The sequence below is a fragment of the Aethalodelphis obliquidens genome, unplaced genomic scaffold (assembly GCF_003676395.1).
Source record: "Aethalodelphis obliquidens isolate GAN/ISIS:26980383/991018 unplaced genomic scaffold, ASM367639v1 scaffold5, whole genome shotgun sequence".
Lineage (NCBI taxonomy): Eukaryota > Metazoa > Chordata > Mammalia > Artiodactyla > Delphinidae > Aethalodelphis > Aethalodelphis obliquidens.
Genome location: NW_020837949.1, coordinates 10,942,925 through 10,962,336, shown reverse-complemented (window position 1 = coordinate 10,962,336; position 19,412 = coordinate 10,942,925). Strand labels below are relative to the sequence as shown.

The following is a 19,412-nucleotide window of genomic DNA, read 5'->3' as shown; positions in this document are numbered from 1 at the left end:
TTGTGTCTTGGTAATATAATAATTTATTGATAATACTTATTTAAAAAACAGTCATTTGTTGCTTCTAGAGAGGAATCTAGTGGGGATGTCCTTCAGGATTTCAATTAGCTTCTCAGAAAAGCTTTCCTTGGGTTGTATTTCTATGTGATTATCTCTGTCTAGGGCCTGGCCCTCACTTTGTAGATCCAGCTTCGGAAATTTTATTCATTTCTCATCTGTATCGTACTACTCAAACTCAAAAAATGAACCGTGAATAACCCTGAATGGAATTATTTATTATAAAAAAATTGGCAAGAACTTTGCTTACCAGCACATTCCCTCTTTGTCAAAATATCTGCATAAGAAGGTAAATTAATACCTCCCAGTTGATTGGTGAGCATGGAATAGGGGCAGGGGGGATTAACTGGAGATTTTATCAGTGAGGGTTATTGATCCCTGAGCACTCAAGCCATCTGAGCTGTAGACATAGACCTGCCAGGAGGACAGAACTCTCATACCATCAGGCCAGACTCCCCTGGACAGTGCTGAAGACGTGCTGATAACCACTGGCCCCATGGGTAACCCTCTTATTTATTCCTCAGTCTTACTGTAGACAAGTATCTCACACAACTGTCACATTTGGATTCCTGAGTCGCGATCAGATCCTCTTCCGCCTCTTCCATGAGATAGCATCAGAGCTCCTTGAGTGGAGTTTTTGGATGCACTCAGAACTCTCCAGTTATATGTCTACACAGGTTTTCTTGTTTTCCTCCTCCAGTTCTTCCCATCCATTATGAGTAGATTTTACAAGGTTTGCTTCTCAAAAATCAGTATTGTTTCTCTTATTTCCAAGGTCCTCAGGGAGCATCTCATTAATGTCTCCATTGGTATAACGACAACTGGACCAGGATCTTATCAACAAAAGCACCTTTCCATACATTAACCCTGGAGAAGTCTTTTCTTTAGCGGCAAGCAAGCACAAATTCAGTAGCTCAGCCCCAGGTTATTTTTGCCCAGCAAAGGTGCAACTAAATGTTTGCACCAGCAAAGATGCTAGATTTCTACATGGTATTTTGAGGCAGCTGTTATCCAGGACTTAAGGGCAAGCCAACTATTGTTTGGTACATCATCAATTCACAAATCATCAAATACTGGGCCATCAAATACTGGGCCACCAATTTAATGCTATGTAAATCTGTAAAATGACAAATTCACTAAATTTTCTCTTTACCAAAAAGAAATTAGCTATCTGTAAAGCAGATATCAATTCTTGTGTTGCTGAAGTAGGGCAGAGTTGATTTTTTAATGAATTGTCATTTCTTGTCTTTCTGAATTTCACAAATGAAACATGATGCAAACGTTAAGCCGTCACACAGATGGCGAGGCCTGCAACACACTGTTGTTCCAGGTATGGCCTTTCCCAGTTAGATTATGACCTAGACTTTCTCTTTTGATAGGAGTAGAGTAGTAGGGTTACAAGTAGCACATGGGGAACTATGTCTTGAAGTGCAAGCACATAGGGAACTATGTCTTGAAGTGTGCATCCACACTCGCCACAGCCTTCAAAACGATGTGTGAATGCCTGACTTCAGACTCACACCCCTGCGCACAAGTCTAGATTCACAATACATGAACACTGGGCAGCCCCCCAAATCCAATTCCTACAAATTGTAAGGATTGTTTTTCAATAAAGTTATTTGGTAAATCAGTAAGTGTGAACCCATCAGTACATTAATAGCCAAATGCCCAGTGGTTGGTTTGATTTCATCACTCATGAGAGCTCACATGGAGCATATCCACTGATTCCTTCTTAGCAACTTAAACAATCACATTGTCATAAAAGTTTCATTTTATCTTTTTCTTCCTCCTGTTATCAGGTAAGCTGCTTTAGAGAGCAAAGTTTGATTTCAGCTGCTGAAAGTGACGCAGTTGATATTTCTCTTGAGAAACTGGAATTACATCTCTTTTCTAGGACTACTCTAATTCCCATATTTGGAGTTCTTCCATTACTGATTACTTCTGCATCCCAGAAATCCTCTTTGTGATGTTGACACATGCAGCTCCAAGATCATCCCTATTTCATGGTTATTTTATTTCCTCTTTTGATTTGACAGTCTTTCTCCCCATCACAAGTGTCAGTGACTCTAGGTAACCTATCATTGGTGACACAATCCCCTTCCTATAAAACTGGATGATAGATTAAGTGATTAACTTAATGAAAAACTAGTCATCACCCTAAAATTTTGTCCTTTAAAAATGACTATTTTTATGAAATAATGTCTAGATATTTTTGATAACTCTGTCCTGAGCAATCCCATTTTATCCTTTTCATAGTGAAATGGGGGGAAATCAGACAGTGGTTACAGAATTCATTCTCCTGGGATTTTGTCTTGGCCCAAGGATTCAGATACTTCTCTTTGGGCTCTTCTGCCTGTCTTACACCTTCACCCTGCTGGAAAACAGGGTCATCCTGGGGCTCATCTCACTGGACTCCAGACTGCACTGTACTTCTTCCTTTCACACCTGGCCATCATTGACATAGCGTATGCCTGCAACATGGTGCCCCAGGTGCTGGGAGACCTCCCGAGTCCAGCCAAGCCCATCTCCTTTGCTGGCTGCATGACACAGACCTTTCTCTTTTTGACTTTTGCTTACGCCGAGTGTCTTCTCCTGGCGGTATTGTCCTACGAGCAGTATGTGGCCATCTGCCACCCCCCCCCCCAATATTCTGTCATTGTAAGCTGGAGCATCTGCATCACCCTGGTGGTGATTTCCTGGGCATGTGGCTCCCTCCTGGCCCTGGTCCACGTGGGCCTCGTCCTGAGACTGCTCTTCTGTGGGCTTCATGAAATCAACCACTTCTTCTGAGAAATCCTGTCTGTCCTCAAACTGGCATGTGCTGATACCTGGCTCAACCAAGTTGTCATCTTTGTTGCTTCTGTGTTTGTTTTAGTTGGGCCCCTCTGCTTGGTGCTGGTCTCCTCCACATGCATCCTGGTTGCCATCCTGAGGATGCAGTCGGGTGAGGGCCACAGAAAGGCCTTCTCCACCTGCTGCTCCCACCTCTGCGTGGTCGGGCTCTTCTTTGGCAGTGCCATCGTCATGCACACGGCCCCCAAATCCAGCCACCCTGCAGAAGATCCTTTTCCTGTTTTACAGTTTTTTCAACCTATGCTGAACCCACTGATCTATAGCCTGAGGAACACAGAGGTCAAGGGTGCCCTGCAGAGAGCACTGTTCAAGGAAAGTCATTTCCAGTTGGAGTGACTTTTTTTTTTTTTTTTACATCTTTATTGGAGTATAATTGCTTTACAATGCTGTGTTAGTTTCTGCTTTATAACAAAGTGAATCAGTTATACATATGTTCCCATATCTCTTGCATCTCCCTCCCTCCCACTCTCCCTAGCCCACCCCTCTAGGTGGTCACAAAGCACCGAGCTGATCTCCCTGTGCTATGCAGCTGCTTCCCACTAGCTATCTACCTTACGTTTGGTAGTGTATATATGTCCATGCCTCTCTCTTTCTTTGTCACAGCTTACCCTTCCCCCTCCCCATATCCTCAAGTCCATTCTCTAGTAGGTCTGTGTCTTTATTCCTGTCTTACCCCTAGGTTCTTCATGACATTTTTTTTCTTAAATTCCATATATATGTGTTAGCATACGGTATTTGTCTTTCTCTTTCTGACTTACTTCACTCTGTATGACAGACTCTAGGTCTATCCACCTCATTACAAATAGCTCAATTTCATTTCTTTTTATGGCTGAGTAATATTCCATTGTATATATGTGCCACATCTTCTTTATCCATTCATCCGATGATGGACACTTAGGTTGTTTCCATCTCTGGGCTATTGTAAATAGAGCTGCCATGAACATTTTGGTACATGACTCTTTTTGAATTATGGTTTTCTCAGGGTATATGTCCAGTAGTGGGATTGTTGGGTCATATGGTAGTTCTATTTTTAGTTTTTTAAGGAACCTCCATACTGTTCTCCACAGTGGCTGTATCAATTTACATTCTCACCAACAGTGCAAGAGGGTTCCCTTTTCTCCACACCCTCTCCAGCATTTATTGTTTCTAGATTTTTTGATGATGGCCATTCTGACTTGTGTGAGATGATATCTCATTGTAGTTTTGATTTGTATTTCTCTAATGATTAATGAAGTTGAGCATCCTTTCATGTGTTTGTTGGCAATCTGTATATCTTCTTTGGAGAAATGTCTATTTAGGTCTTCTGCCCATTTTTGGATTGGGTTTTTTGTTTTTTTGTTATTGAGCTGCATGTGCTGCTTGTATGTTCTGGAGATTAATCCTTTGTCAGTTGCTTCATTTGCAAATATTTTCTCCCATTCTGAGGGTTGTCTTTTGGTCTTGTTTACGGTTTCCTTTGCTGTGCAAAAGCTTTGAAGTTTCATTAGGTCCCATTTGTTTATTTTTGTTTTTATTTCCATTTCTCTAGGAGGTGGGTCAAAAAGGATCTTGCTGTGATTTATGTCATAGAGTGTTCTGCCTATGTTTTCCTCTAAGAGTTTGATAGTTTCTGGCCTTACTTTAGGTTTTTAATCCATTTTGAGCTTATTTTTGTGTATGGTGTTAGGGAGTGATCTAATCTCATACTTTTACATGTACCTGTCCAGTTTTCCCAGCACCACTTATTGAAGAGGCTGTCCTTTCTCCACTGAACATTCCTGCCTGGAGTGACATTTGAATCACCGCCCTCAGTAGTCTACTTGGAGCCTTGGGTACTGAATACCACCTAAGCTCATCACTTTCTTTATGTCTGAGACTAAGTGATCCAAGACACTCTGTAAAGCATTCTCTTTTCCTCCCCATAAAGTATTTAAGTTTTGCTGCATTCATTATATTTAATTTTATCAAACATACTTATTTTTTCATTTAACTGCTTGGTGCATTAAGACTATCTAGAGGTAAAAATTTATTCCATCCACTACTAAGGGGCGAAGGAGGTTAGAACAGACACTCTACCTCTGACTTTGTCAGGTGTGTGCAGTGATAGCGGAATGGCAGGCATTACTGATGGAGCCACATCAATAACAATTCTTTACGGTACTGTAGCTACAGGTAGAGACCCAGAATCCATTAATAACTTTGTCCATTTTTACCCCCCACATTCCGATGTTTCCTCTCAATTGTAAATCCTCTTACAAATAGTAAATGTACCTAAATACCTACTTAGGCTTAGGGGAAATTGATTTTGTTGATTAAATCCTATCATCTGTCTTACAATTTCTGAGATCAGAGAGTCAGTCCACACACGTTCAGATGGCATCCCAGGGAATTACCCAACAAAATCCACTGTCCAGTCTGCCCTGGGCTTTTGATGGCCACTTGTTTCCAAACTCTTTTCATCTTCTCAAGAAAAATATCTATGGTTCTCTACACTCTTCACTTAGGAGGAGCTAGCAAGTGCTACAGCCCGACTTTCAGTTGCTGGGTATGAATGGAAAGCCCTAAGCAGAGGCAGCTGAATGGAAAAAGGGGTGTTAATAATAATAGTTAATAGTACTATTAATTACTCTGTGCCACCCATTGCACATTGACAGCTAGTTTACAGAGATCACCACATTTCATCATCATAACAAATCCATTTCTCATTATCATCCCATTTTATAGATGCAAATATTAAGCAGATGGCAAATGTGAGACTCATATCCCAACAATCTGACTCCCAAGCCTTTCCTACTCAACAGGACAATGTAGTACATCACTATCAATGTTATTAAATTAAGAATAAGGCTAACCTATCGCAACATAAGATATGTTAGGAGAGTGTGGGTTCCTTCTCAGCCTAATATGTGCCACAATGAGGCTGGGAGAGTCAGATATTACTTACTGAAGGCTTCTGGTCCTGGTCAGTGAGTCCGGTGGGCATGGTCGCTAAAGATGTTCAGAGTTTTGGAGCAGCACAGAGAGGGTGGGAACGGAGGCTGTTCTCATTGAAATTAGAGGTTTGGTTTAGACCTGAGCATGGTGTTAAGACCCAGAACTAGGACATCTCTGTTTTCACATATATCACTCACGTGTTCATACACATGCATGTGCACGTGTGCACACATATTTACTGAGTACTCACTATGGTGGGGCACTCTTCTAAGCATCTTATAAGTATTAGCTTTTCAAATCTTTGTAACAGCCCTATGAGAAAACAGAAGCACAAAGAGATTAAGTAACTTAACCAAAGTCTCACAGGTAATAAGTACCTAGTCCGGGATCAAACAAAGGCAATCTAATTACCAAGACACAACCAATATATAAAAATCAAAAAGATTGTGATGTTTCAGGAGAAGGAAGAGTAGAGAAGAAAAAACTTTCAATGTCCAGCCAAAGATAGGCCTTGAGCTCCATATAGAAATAGTACTTAAATTTGCTGAAGAAAGCAGTTTCACTTTATACTGGCGTGAAAATGAGAGTGAGGTAGCAAGAAAGGACTGTGACTCCAAGGGTCAGGGATGGAGGAAGAGCCTCTCAACTAGCAGGAGAGTGAAACTGAAAACAATGCAAGAAAGAGTCTTGCATTGGGATCTTGGAAGATCCCACATGCCGCAGAGGAACTAAGCCCATGCGCCACAACTACTGAGCCCATGTGCTACAACTACTGAAGCCCGCGTGTTTAGAGCCTGTGCTCCACAACAAGAGAAGCCTGCGCACCGCAATGAAGAGTAGCCCCTGCTCGCCACAACTAGAGAAAGCCCGTGTACAGCAACGAAGACCAAACACAGCCAAAAATAAATAAATACATTTATAAAAAACGAAAAACTAAAAACCTGGCAAGAGGGTGGAGACAGTTATGCGTAGAAGCTCCCAGAAATGATAGGAACGGGAATCCATGTGTGGCAGCAGGTTCACTTGCTGCCTGATATTGGCACCTGTAGCATCTTTGGCATGTGGACAAGGGATTGCCAACCACAGACCTGAAGGACTGTTGTTTACCATTTACTGTGAATGTAGAGTATCATTGTTAAATATGGGTTGTTGCGAGGGGGCAAAAACAAATGAAAGGAGAATTGGAATGCTGTCTCACTGGGTGAAAATGTAGCTATGTTTTCCCAACCAGCGGGGAAGTGTCTTAAACTTCCTGCTTTCTTGACAAACTTTGAAGAGCTTTGACTCATTTTGATCTTTTTTTAACCTGTGCTTCTCTTTGTTCGTTTCTAATTTTTGAAATCATGTTGGGCCAAAAGGAGAGATGCATCCTTGAGCACAGCATGATTCAGTCAACAGAGTGCTGGCTTAGATTCGGGATATCTGGGTTCCTGTCCCAATTCCCCCACTAATTCACTATATGACCTTAGAAAAGTTGTTTTATTCCTCTGGTCTACAGTTTCCTCATCTATAAAATGAGAAGTCGAACTAGACAATCTTTAAGGTTCTTTCTTAATTTTCTGTCTGCTGGTTTCCTCACATTTCACTGGAATTTGGATTTTCACTTTTTCCAAAGGAATATAGAATAAGTTCCAGGCAGAGAAAATGAAATGGATTCTTAAAATAATTGAATATCTTGGTCTTTAAACATGGTAGGAACACAAGAGTAATGGCTGAATTAATAAATGAATTGAATATTTTAGTGCTCCAGGAAATAGGAATTCCATAAGGCTGGCTGAAACATAAGGTGAAATGCCCACTCTAAGAAAAGTTAAGTTTTATTAGCCTTCTTGGAGCTTGTTAAGAGTAACTTCACTGGGATAGGTTCTAGGACCTGGAATAAAACTTAAACGTCCAATTCTGTATCTCTGTTGCCCACATTGTAAATAATAATTTACTATCTAATATTTATTGAGCACATAAGTTTCAGGCATTGTGGTGAGATACATGCATTATTGTCTTGTCTAAGCTTCGTAACAATTCTATGAGTCTAGTACCTTTACTGAAGTCATTTTTAAAAAGAAGAAATGGAGGCATAGAGATGATAAGAACTTTCCTGTGGTTACCGGAAAGTGTATGACACAACCTAGGTTCTAATCCAGGTCAGCCTGACACCAAAGACCACACCCATAATCACTAAGCATACTTCCTCTCTGTAGCCAGGACTTTTGGAATCTTTTTCTGCCTATAGTTAAGGAAGACTAAAAAAAAATCAGCCTGAATATTCTGAAAATCCATTTTAAGAAAAAGATAAAAAGAGAGCTAACAGAGTTTCAATTGATGTGTAATGAAAAAAATAGTAATACAAAAACCAGTTTTTTAACGGAGCAAAAATTCCTAGATACAGTAGAGACAAATGAACCCCACATAGTAGAACAAGTAAAAGCCACAAATGAACATGATGAGAGACGTATAGACTCTCTAATAATTAGAGAAATTAATTTTAAAGCATGAGATACCATTTTTTGCCCCTCAAGTGGACAAAAATAAAAAGATTGATACTTTCTAGCATGGCTGAGCATGTGGGCAAATAGGAATTTCCTCACAGTCTTGGTGGAAGTATAAACTGATTTCATGGTTATTTGGGAATATCTCTTCCAAAATTAAAATGTGCATACCTTTGATGCAGCAATTCCAATTCTGGGAACACATCCTATAGAAATATTCACATATATATGTAAAAAATATGTATGTGTAAATTTATTTTAAATTGAAACATTTGCAATAGCAAAATGTCACAAATAACCTAATATCCTTCAATAGTAGGGTTGTTAAATAAAACATTATAAATCTGTATTCTGGAATATTACGCAGCTATTATAATAAACAGGCTTTGTCTATGTAATGTTTGGAAGATTCTAGTAAGTGAGGAAAAAAGTCATATTGATATAGTACTTTCTCATTGCTATAGAGAAAAGCCTATGTGTGTGTGTGCATGTGTTTGTATGTGTGTGCAGACATATAATAAGGTACAGGAAAATATTCAAAATGATAAACATTAAAGGCTTAAAAAGATGACTCTCAAAATGAAAAGTGTACTGCAAAAAATAATACTGCATTTTTAGAAAATTTTAAAGTAAACAAGGGTCAGTATTGCCATTTAAAAAAGGACAAAATAAGCAAAGATTAATATCATTTAGGATTTTGTTTTAAATTGTACCAAGGTATTTTTTTCAACATAATACAAATTTTTTTCTTGTTCAGGGAAGGAGTTCCCAACCAGTAAGCAATTAGCCATCAACTGGTGATTCAGAGACACAGGGTCCTCACACCTTGTGGATCTGTCACCATGTCCATGTGGTTCCCAAGGTTGTCATGTGTGTTGGAAGGAGGAAAAGCATGGAGGCTTTAGTGGGCCTGGCCTAAAAGGGATTGGCTCTTCTGCTCACATCTCATTGGCTAAAACTTGGTCACATGGTCATACAAAACCACAAGGAAATCTGGGATATGTGGCCTATATATGTTACTTCCCAGGAATAATAGGAAACAGTTTTGTTAAACATCTAGCAGTCTCTGCCACAGGTAATCAGAGGCTCTGAGTTCCCTAGCTCTCTGGCTCTTCAGGACAACAGTGAAACTCGAGAGAACTGGTGGTACTAAGGGGTGGAATAGAGAGACTTGAGCCCCCTCCCAGACCCGCAGCAGCAGCACTCCCACTGACACGTACGATGGATTTGTGTTCAATTTTATGTGAATACAATCCAAATAAAGCTTCAAGACAAATCCTCTAGGCCCCACTACAGCAGAGCTATTCTGAACGGCTGACACTCCCCAGACCACTTCCTGAGGGACCCAGCCAGTGTCAGCCCTGATCATCAAATCTCTAGACAGGAGGGGATCCCAGGGACCTGAGTTCAGGTATGTCCTAGTCAGTCTTTTTGCTTTGTTTTGCTTCCCCATCTATAAAATGATGATAAGATGCCACCCGCCCTGTCTGTTCCAAAGGGGTGCTGGGAGGTTCAAAATGGTAATATACATGTCAACAATTTTTAAGCTGAAAAGTACTGAACATTATTTCTAGTACTACAGCATAGAGATTCATCGTTTTTCTTCTCTCACCTTCTTTCTTTACTCCTCCCCTACTTTCTCTATGTATACTTTACCTGACTCCTTATAAAACAGATAGAGGATTTGAAACGTGCTCTCTTTAACTAAAACCCACTACAGTTCAGTTCTAAGGAAGACAGATTGTCTGAACAAAAGTCATAACTGGGCAAAGGGTTAGATTTGGGGTAATCTGTTAGACAGGGATGTGATCGTTTCTTCCCAGAAAGTAGGATGTAATGGGAGATTGGACAGCTGATACTTTAACTTTTACCTCCACCAGAGGGTAAAAAGGCTGGATTTCCAGTTATCCAAAATGATATTCCCATGTTGTTTGTATTGAACTGGAAGAGCAGAAAGGAAGTAGTCGCCGATGTCGGTCAAGGGTCAAGATAGTAAGTGATTGAATCTTCCGGTGTGCAGCAGACATCCAGCGCTCCATGCCTGGGTTATTCGACCTTTCTCCATCAGATCTAGCAGAACAAATTGTTATTGTGTGTGCAATGGGAATCTTTCTGTGGGCTGCAGCAATGTTACCGATAGAGTATTACTGACCTCATGGGCTATTTGTCCTTTTGTGAAGTCAACGCCTACCCAGTGTGATTTCAGAGGCGCCCTAGGCTTACAATGATCTCTTCCTCTTGTCTTCAGATACTCAGAATTTCTTTAGCAAAACCATCCTTTGTTTCACAATCATAAATAAGCATGCAGATGCACATATTCATGCTAGGTTGTGAATAGTAGGTACTAGGGGACCTGTTTTGATAAGAGTTACAGTCCTAGATACCTAACAAGGCTGGCACTCCCCATGACAATTTCACCTGTTTTAATCCTTACCTCTTCTGAAACCAGTGGCCACCGAAGATTTTTAGCTACCATCTAAGTCTCTGAAACCCGCCAGGAGACAAGAAAATGGCAAAAACAATACCAAGTAAGAAAAATACACACTAAGTTCCACCAGTGGGGGCTGATTGAGTAAAGAGCAGTACCTCTGTGCAACAGAATGTCATGAAGTTAGCAACAAACAAACAAAAAACAATATGGGGCTTCCCTGGTGGCGCAGTGGTTGAGAGTCCGCCTGCCGATGCAGGGGACACGGGTTCGTGCCCCAGTCCGGGAAGATCCCACATGCCGCGGAGCGACTGGGTCCGTGAGCCATGGCCGCTGGGCCTGCGTGTCTGCTCCGCGGTGGGAGAGGCCACAGCAGTGAGAGGCTCGCGTACCGCAAAAAAAAAAAAAACAAAAAAAAAACAAAAAAACAATATGGATGTTCTTCTATATCTTACATAGAAAGTTTCTGAGTTACACTGAGAAAAGCAAGTATAATGGAAGGAGGTGTGGATAATGTATATCTGTATGTGCTCATATGTACATAAAATAATTCTGGAGGGATACATAAGAAACCAAAGAGAGAAGCTGGAAACTGGGATGATGATGACAAGCAACAGCATAACTAGGCTGAAGTTTATAAAATTTTGGGCAGCTTCTTTAAGAAAAAGAATGTGAATTCGTGACTATAAAATTAGTTCTGGCCTTGGAAGGGGCCCTTGGTAGGGGCTCTGAAGCTTAAGCTTCACCAACATTGTGGTAAATCTACCTCTTGGGACAAGCAGGGGAAAGAGAATGTGAATGAAAACTTTTGAATGTTAGACGTTTGAGCCATTTTTAACTACTAAAAATCTAATTTAACAAAATCTAATAAAACAATCTATATTCCCAGGGATTTTGTTTTAGTGGACCCAATATAATTCCTAGAACATGATTCTGTAAGTTCCTGGAAGGTATGAATTTCTCCCCGAGCTCCCCATTACAGTGTTTTAGCTCCTTAAATATAAAGGACCTCGTTTTCTCAACTCCTCTGAAAAGAGCCATGACAGCCAGTGTTTCTTCCTTTATTTTCATTGGGGATTTAGAGTTGCTTTGCTACTTCAAAGAAGACGGGATCCCTTGGGACATGGTTAAAACCCAAACCTGAGGACACAGAGTCTAAAAGAAAGAATCCTAAAGTGAGAGAATATTGGATCCTAAGTGTACGGCATTATTCTGAAAATAAGAAAGTTGCCACTGATTGAGAGCTGCTGACTCTGCCATCAAGATTTAGAATCTATGAGAAACCTTTTGCTACTTGTAAATTGTGTGTTCCAAGCATGATTTAGAGCCAGGAACACATTTCATGATTGATTTTTGCAAAGACGACTACTCTTTTCAGAACAAAAAGGCTTGTGACCTAAAGCGTTTATTTCCACAAGATGGCGCTATAGCTTCTGCCAAGCAGAAAACTCACATTTCCTTCAGAAACGAGAAATCCAAAATGCGTTTTGACTGGGGACCAAATTTGTGGAAGATTCTTTCAAAGAAGCACTTTGTGCAAAAACGTGCTGGGGGAGGTTGATGTGGGCCACGAGGGTGAAGGTTATTTCAGGTGATAATGGTTCCACCACCTCCACACATACCCGAGTTGATGTCTCAAGGCTCCACGCTCACCCTGCTGCCCACTCCTTCTCCAAAATGTTGCTTTTACCACTGTCAGGCACGTGTCAGGAATGGAAGCTGGGTATTCAGGAGCGGCGCAGAGTATCAGCCATCATGGGAATGTATCTCCCACACCCGCCCACACTTTCTACCCAGGGGCAGCTCACCTCTTCAGGGGAGCCTTTCCTTACCACTTGAATCACACTTTCCTTTAACTTTCCCTGGCATCGATGTTTACCTCTCTTTAGGCTTACCAGAGCCTGCTTTAGAATGTTATCATTGGCATCTACATTTTCCAAATTCTTCAGGGACAGAGTCCATGTCATCATTGCCATTTTATGTCCCACAACAATGAGCACCCTCCCTTGAATTTATGCAGTGATGATATCACGAACACAGACGATCTAAAGTAAGTGCTCAGTAACCTTGGTAGCCTGAGCTATCGAGAGGATGCTAAGCCCACGTGGCCACTACCTAGGAGCTAGCGGTCTGATCTTTTAGATCACAACCTCTCTGGAACTCTTGGAACATCAAAAAAGGACAGGATTGAACTGTCCTCCGAACTCTTTTAAATATTTTGCTTCTATGTCTTTAATGGCTCCAGTAGCCCTGTCTTGAGGGAGCCACGGAAGCAGGAATATTTGTATCATAAGGAACTAGAACGATGTTTCTGCTGAAGTGAATGGCATCTCTCTCTCTCTCTCTGTTCATCTTTATTCTTGTCTCCGTTTTTCTGTCTCCTATTCTGTGCCTTGGCAATCAAAACTGTGACATGGCAATACATGACTGGTCACCCCCTCTCCCTTTGCTGCCACGACCTCTCGGGGCACGGTGACACCAGGGTACTATGGGCCTGCTCTTAGGAGTAGGATGGAAAACCTGCTGTGCAGCTGTGGGGGTTGTGGCTGCATTTGGGAGAAGAATGGGACAATATGGATCAGGGTGGAAGAGGTACACTTGTACCTAAGGACAATCCCTGGGGACTTTGAGAGGGGGAAGAAGATCCTTCCAGAATTAGACATCAAGGGCTTGAGATTAGGAATAAGGCCAATGACTTTCTACTAGCACAAGGGAAAGACAGTGTTTACCTAATAAGATCATCTCTGTGTTCAAAATAACCAGCACGTGGTTATCAGTTTTTGCCTTTTATCACGGCCATCAGGAGAGGCAATACACAAAGACCCAACTTTTTCTTTCAATAATATGATGAGATTTTAGTCTAAAAAAGACAAAATGCACGCACACAAAAGACATAATGCACTTTTCCAGCTTCTCCTAAATAAGAGAAAAAAATAAAATACATATTTATATAAATGATAGAAGAAATATTTGACTTTAAGCCCCCATCAGAGGAATTCTTGGGACCCTAACTCCCTCTTCCTGCTAATGTAAGAGCTGGTATAAACATTTATGTATATATCAGTATGTATCTCTGTGTGTGTACTTCTCATACCAAAAAGAATATAACATGGCTCATAAATATATATTTGCACATGCATATGCACATATAAGATAAAATTAAAGGAGGATAGAAGAAAATAGGGCAAAAGGAAAATAAAAATAGAAGGGATACGGGTTCACACAAAAAAATGACTAGACCTTCCAAATTCATTCTGATCGGAAAAAGTGAAAATCATAAGATTGATAGCACAGCAGCATTTATGTAAATTAAGTTAAAAATATGCCCACGCAAACAATACAGAGGTTTTTTTTTTAATACAAAAGGAGTAAATGAGCAAAACAAAGGAGGAAACTTGAACAAACCAAAGGAACCAGAGACCACAGTGCGCCATGAAGATTGTAGTCAATCCAACTTCCTGCACCTGCCCTCCCCAAGTAACAATTAAGCAGGTAAATTATAATAAAACCTAGGAAGTGCTATCATGGAGATCAGCTCCAAATGGTGAGGAAGTCTGGACTAGAGAAGCGGGACGGCTTCACCAAGGAAGTAACCTCACTGTTGGATGTTGAAGGCTGTGTAAAAGTTTGCAGAAAGTAGGAACAGGGAAAGTGTAAGCTAAGGGCAATGGAAAAGCAGAGGTTCCTAAATACAGTCAAAAGATAAGAAGGGAAAGATTACAGATCATTTATTATATTCTTAAGTGATCATTTTGAGATGCACTTTTAGCCCTGTCACCTCCCTGCTTTAGATCCTTCAATGGCTTCCCTTGCCCTCAGGATAAAGACTGAAATCTTTAATGTGGTCCCCGAGGCCCCCATAATTTCTGGTCTCCACTCACAGCATCAGTTTCATTTTGTGCCTATGTCCCTCCCTCCACCCTGACCCCTAGATCTGAAACACTCTAGCTTTCCTTCAGTTCCTGAAATGAGCCCATGACCTTCCCGCCTCAGGGTTTTCAAATCTTTACCTCCTCCTGAAACCCTATTTCCCATCCTCTTTTCCTAGTTCATTTGTATTCATCCTTCAGAGTTCAGCTGAAATATTACTTCCACACTATTGATTTCTCCAACTCTCCAGATAAAGTTATTCTCTTAGGTTAAACATATATACCTTTTGTACCCATTAAGATTATAATAACGTGTGTTTATTTATAGATTATAAGATTATAATAACTAGTGTTTATGTGTTGTCGTAATATAAGCTGACATTATAAGGACCACGTGGACCACGATATCCCCAGCCTCTCATTCAATGCCTTTCACATAACGGGAACACAAGAAATATATGTTGGATGACTGAATGAATGAAATAATTGAGTGAGAGTGCCTCACTTGGGTTGGGCAGGGGTGATTCTGCTTCTAGACAGCTACAGGAGATCATAAAATCTAAATAAGAGTTGAGGTCCCGTTAAGGAAGCACTGATCCCGTTCTTTCTATCAGGGGTCCACACAACAGGATGCTCAGTGGATCCATTGGGAGAATGGGATGAAAATATTAGAACTTTTCATTATATTTCTTTTCATTTCATTATTGAAAATGTCTGTCTCACATTAATATAAAGAAGTACATGTATATTGTTTACAAATGAATAAAACACATACTGGGGATACTTGTTGAAATAGTTTGATTGATAGCAAGTCAGATAAAAACTGTTTTAAAACCATTGCTGTAGATCAGAGAGTCCCCATTATCGTCACGCGTCCAAACCAGCGAGGAGCCGTTTTCCAATAGTTCCGCTTGAACCTGTGCCATTGAAACTCCATAGATTTGGGGCAACAGTCAATTCATAAAACTTATCAGGTGATTATGATAAAAGCCTCTGGTGAAGAACCATTGCTTTTATATCAAGAGTCCCAAATCTGGCTTCTCATCATAATCACATGGGACACTTAAAAACAAACCAACGAATAATAACAAAGAAAAAAAATCTTCCCTAAATATTTTGCTGATTTGCCAGGTTTGGGAACCACTGCGATAGAGCCAGAACTCCACTAAATGGGCTTCATTGGTTTTAGTCTCTTTGCCAACAGAGATCATCACCATCTTTATCTCCATCCTTATCTTCCAAGATTTGGGGATGGGAGAACTTCTGAAACAACCCCAAATGAAACACTCAAAAAAAGTAAGACAATACGAATAATAGCACTTCCAGGGACTGCTTACTGCAACACGGGATAGGATCCTGCTGTCACCTGATAACTGTTGGCACTCTCCAAGGCTGTAACCATTCTGTGGAAAGATGTGGTCACTCTCAGACACTGTTTCCCAGACGTTTTGAAGAGGTTTAATTGAATAAGATGCAGAGGCATATATATTTTCCTATGATCTATGTGCCCAAGTTAAAAATATACCTATAGGAGAAATTTCAAGAGCTATGAGCCTCCAGAGACCTGGGGAGAGTGAGAAGTCAGGCCATGAAACGTCTTGAAGGCCATACAAGCTACTGAGAGTTTGGACCTTATGCTTCCAGAGATGCGTCTCCTCTAAAGGATTTTGTTCAGTTTTATTGAGGATAATTGACAAGTAAAAATTGTATATATTTAAGGTGTACAACTTGATGTTTCAATATACATATACACTATGAAATGATCACCACAGTCAAGCTAATTAACATCCACCACCTTACATAGTTACCACTTCTTTTTTCTTTTTTTGTCTCTGCCATTTCTTTACCATACTTCATGTTAAGCCCACTATCTGTTCTTCCCTGAACAGAATGTGCTTGTGCTTCTCTTTTTGCATATTCCATTCCCACTGTTGGTATGCCTTAACTCTAGCCTCCTCTCCACCATGTAACAGTGTACTTTTTAAAGGCAAGTCAACTCAAACATCACCTTATCCTTGAAGGCTTCTCTTGCTCCCCAAGCAGTGCTCTCTCTTTTATGCGTCACACTTTGTGTAGATATCAGCATAATACTCATCACACTCTGCTATCATTATTTGCTACTTGTTTCTCTCCTCCATTGGATTGAGAGCTCTTTGGGGGCAGAGAGTTGGTTTTTGTATATTGACTTCTAGAAATGACTATTAAGTCAACGAATGAAAAAAAGAACGAGGCAATTACATTACATTTAGGCTGGCACCAATGTACAAAGGTTGAGAAAAGAAATAAAGGGAAACCGAGGAAAGACATAAAGGGAAACCAAGGATGAGAAAGAAAAACATGTTCATCAGAGTAGAACAGGATAGTTAAGAACCACACTGGCCAAGTCAGGGTGGATTTAAAGGAGAAAGATAGACAGACCATGGATGGCCAAGTTAAGAAAAGAACTGAGTTCAAAATCACTTCAGAAAGGTTCAAAGGTGGGTCACGGGATCAGGTAAAAAGCAGAATCAGAAAGGCCAGAGTACTATTCAAAGAGCTAGTGCTGGATCCGCTGAGGGTCAGTTAACCAAGTGGGAGGCCACACAGCCAATAACATGGGATGGTGGCATCGGGTCAGGGCAGTGACAGCCCCAGGGAGAACTCTGATGAGTCCCTGCTTCAAAGAAGGTCACTGTAATCCCTTTGCTCCCAATACCTAGAACTATAGAGGACAGTTCTCTGTCCTTCCTGCACCATGGCTGGATCTCAAGGGCACTGTCTGCAATTAACATGTCCCGCCAAACGAGAACCTTTTACTTTTCCCCCCACTGAATACAGCTCTCGTTTTCAAATAACTTTACTTTGAATGGGTTTACTTTTCCCGTCTCTTATCACCTTGATATTGTACATTTATTCACTCAACATACAGAACTATCAGGCACTGTCACGAAAGGAAACCATTACCAATCACCTTCTACACTTGCACTAAGGTGATCCTATACGTTACCTTGCTGACTCACCACCACAACCCAGTGAGGCAGGGATTATTAGATATTATCCCCACTTAAGACAGCAGGATAATGAGGCCTGGAAAGATGAAGATGAAGCACAGGAAGATAATATGCCAATTTTTTGCATTAAGCAAGTGGCGAGGGTGGGATTCAAATTGGCCCAAAGCACCCCATGTGAATCTAAATCCCATCCTCTTTCTACTGTATCATTCTCTCTCCTCTCTGGTCTTTATAGAGGAAATGGCCCAAATAAGATATCAAGATCTTGGTATAGGATGACAGGCCTGATTCAGAAGCCCACTCATCAAGAGCAAACATCAAGAAATGGAAAAGAAGAAAGAAGAGAACGCCAGTGTGCAAAGCGAAGGCAAGAGAAGGCTGGGGCGCTAGGCGGTTCGCACATGCAAACACCCTGCAGACAGGGGCGCTCCGTGGGAAGGATCAACTCCCTAAGTGGTAAGTTTTAACTCTCCTACATGTCACTACTAGTTGAAAAGTCAGGTCGAGCCTTGTATGCCTAACTCTCAATGACCCCAAGATCACTGAATCAGGGGCGGTGACTTAAGAAAACAAAAACGCTGATAGGTCAGAGCTGGCAGAAGAGAGGAGCTCAAGTCTATGAGACTTCACGTTCAGAGAAAACAGAGGGCTGGAGGGAGAACCAAGGGAAGCCACAGTGGAGCAGAAAGGATAGCCAGCGTGGTTTAGAAGGCAGTTCCGGCACCTGTGACCACAGTACCCACTCCCAGGAGGCAGTATGAAACAGCAGAGATCGGTCACTTCTGCCCAAAGATCAGGAGTTTGCTTACTTTGCTCAGCCATTAGAAGTCAAGGGCTCTCTCACACCCTGGACTGAATTCTCTCTGGCAACTGAGAAATAGACAGTTCTAGCTTAAAGTTTTGACTTTCTGCACTCCCCACCCTTATCCTCTTGCTGAGCTAATGGCATGCGTGAGGCCTGTCCTTACGTACCTGAACTCCTACTTCTGGTTTTCCCCATGGCTTCCCACGCCTTACGTAGCAGCTCAGAGTAGGCTAAAGGCTGCTGGACTATTGAGGGCTTAACTCCTTGGAGTGCTATAGCCAAAGCAGTGCATTCTTTGAATATAGAGTTGCTTTGGGACCCTATTGGAAAGGAAACCATTCTGCCTTAATGACATTCTACGCTAAAGCCCCCTTCCAAGTACTCTTAGGCCTACGCAGCTGGGATCAGCGCAGCAGCCAATGGGCACAGTAATCTGGAAATGGTCTCACTGAATAGCTGTTTGGGCTTATAGATCATGGCAGTCCTAAGAGCAAAACAGCCAGAAAGCCTGTTAAGAATCTACTTGACTGGAGTAACGAGTGAGGTTGGGGGCTGATCTAAGTGAAATGAACATACCAAAACTCTCTGTCCCCTACATGAGGGATTCTTACTCTGTGTGTGTGTGTGTGTCTGCAGCGTAGAATATTTTGGCATTCTTTGAAGTCTACAGAGAGGCATAAAGATTGACCCACTCAGGGAAAAAAAAAAAAGATTGACCCACTCAGCCTTGGACTCAGAGACCAGGAGAACACAAGGTTTCCCTGAAAATATCAGAAAAAATATATATATAGGCGTGAGAAAACACACAGGCCTGAGACATAGGCTTAGATACTTACGTACAAACACACACAAGTCCTGGGGAGAATGCAGGAGGAACACACACCTTGGGAGACATGAACTCAGATAATGCATGGAGGAAAGACCTGGACACGCTGTTTTAGAGATGCATGTTCCCAGGCCCTAAGAGACGCCCTCTTAGGGAGTCAGAGGGAGGAAGGAGAAGAGGGAGGG

At 41.3% G+C, this 19,412-nt stretch overlaps 1 protein-coding gene across 1 annotated transcript; it reads left to right on the top strand.

Moving 5' to 3' along the window:
* The first annotated feature begins 2,317 nt into the window (after nucleotides 1-2,317).
* Nucleotides 2,318-3,246, top strand: LOC113618525 (olfactory receptor 2A1/2A42-like). Its single transcript, XM_027102753.1, is given in 2 exon segments — nucleotides 2,318-2,480; nucleotides 2,483-3,246. Coding segments are annotated over 2 exon segments (927 nt in total).
* The last annotated feature ends 16,166 nt before the right edge of the window (nucleotides 3,247-19,412 follow it).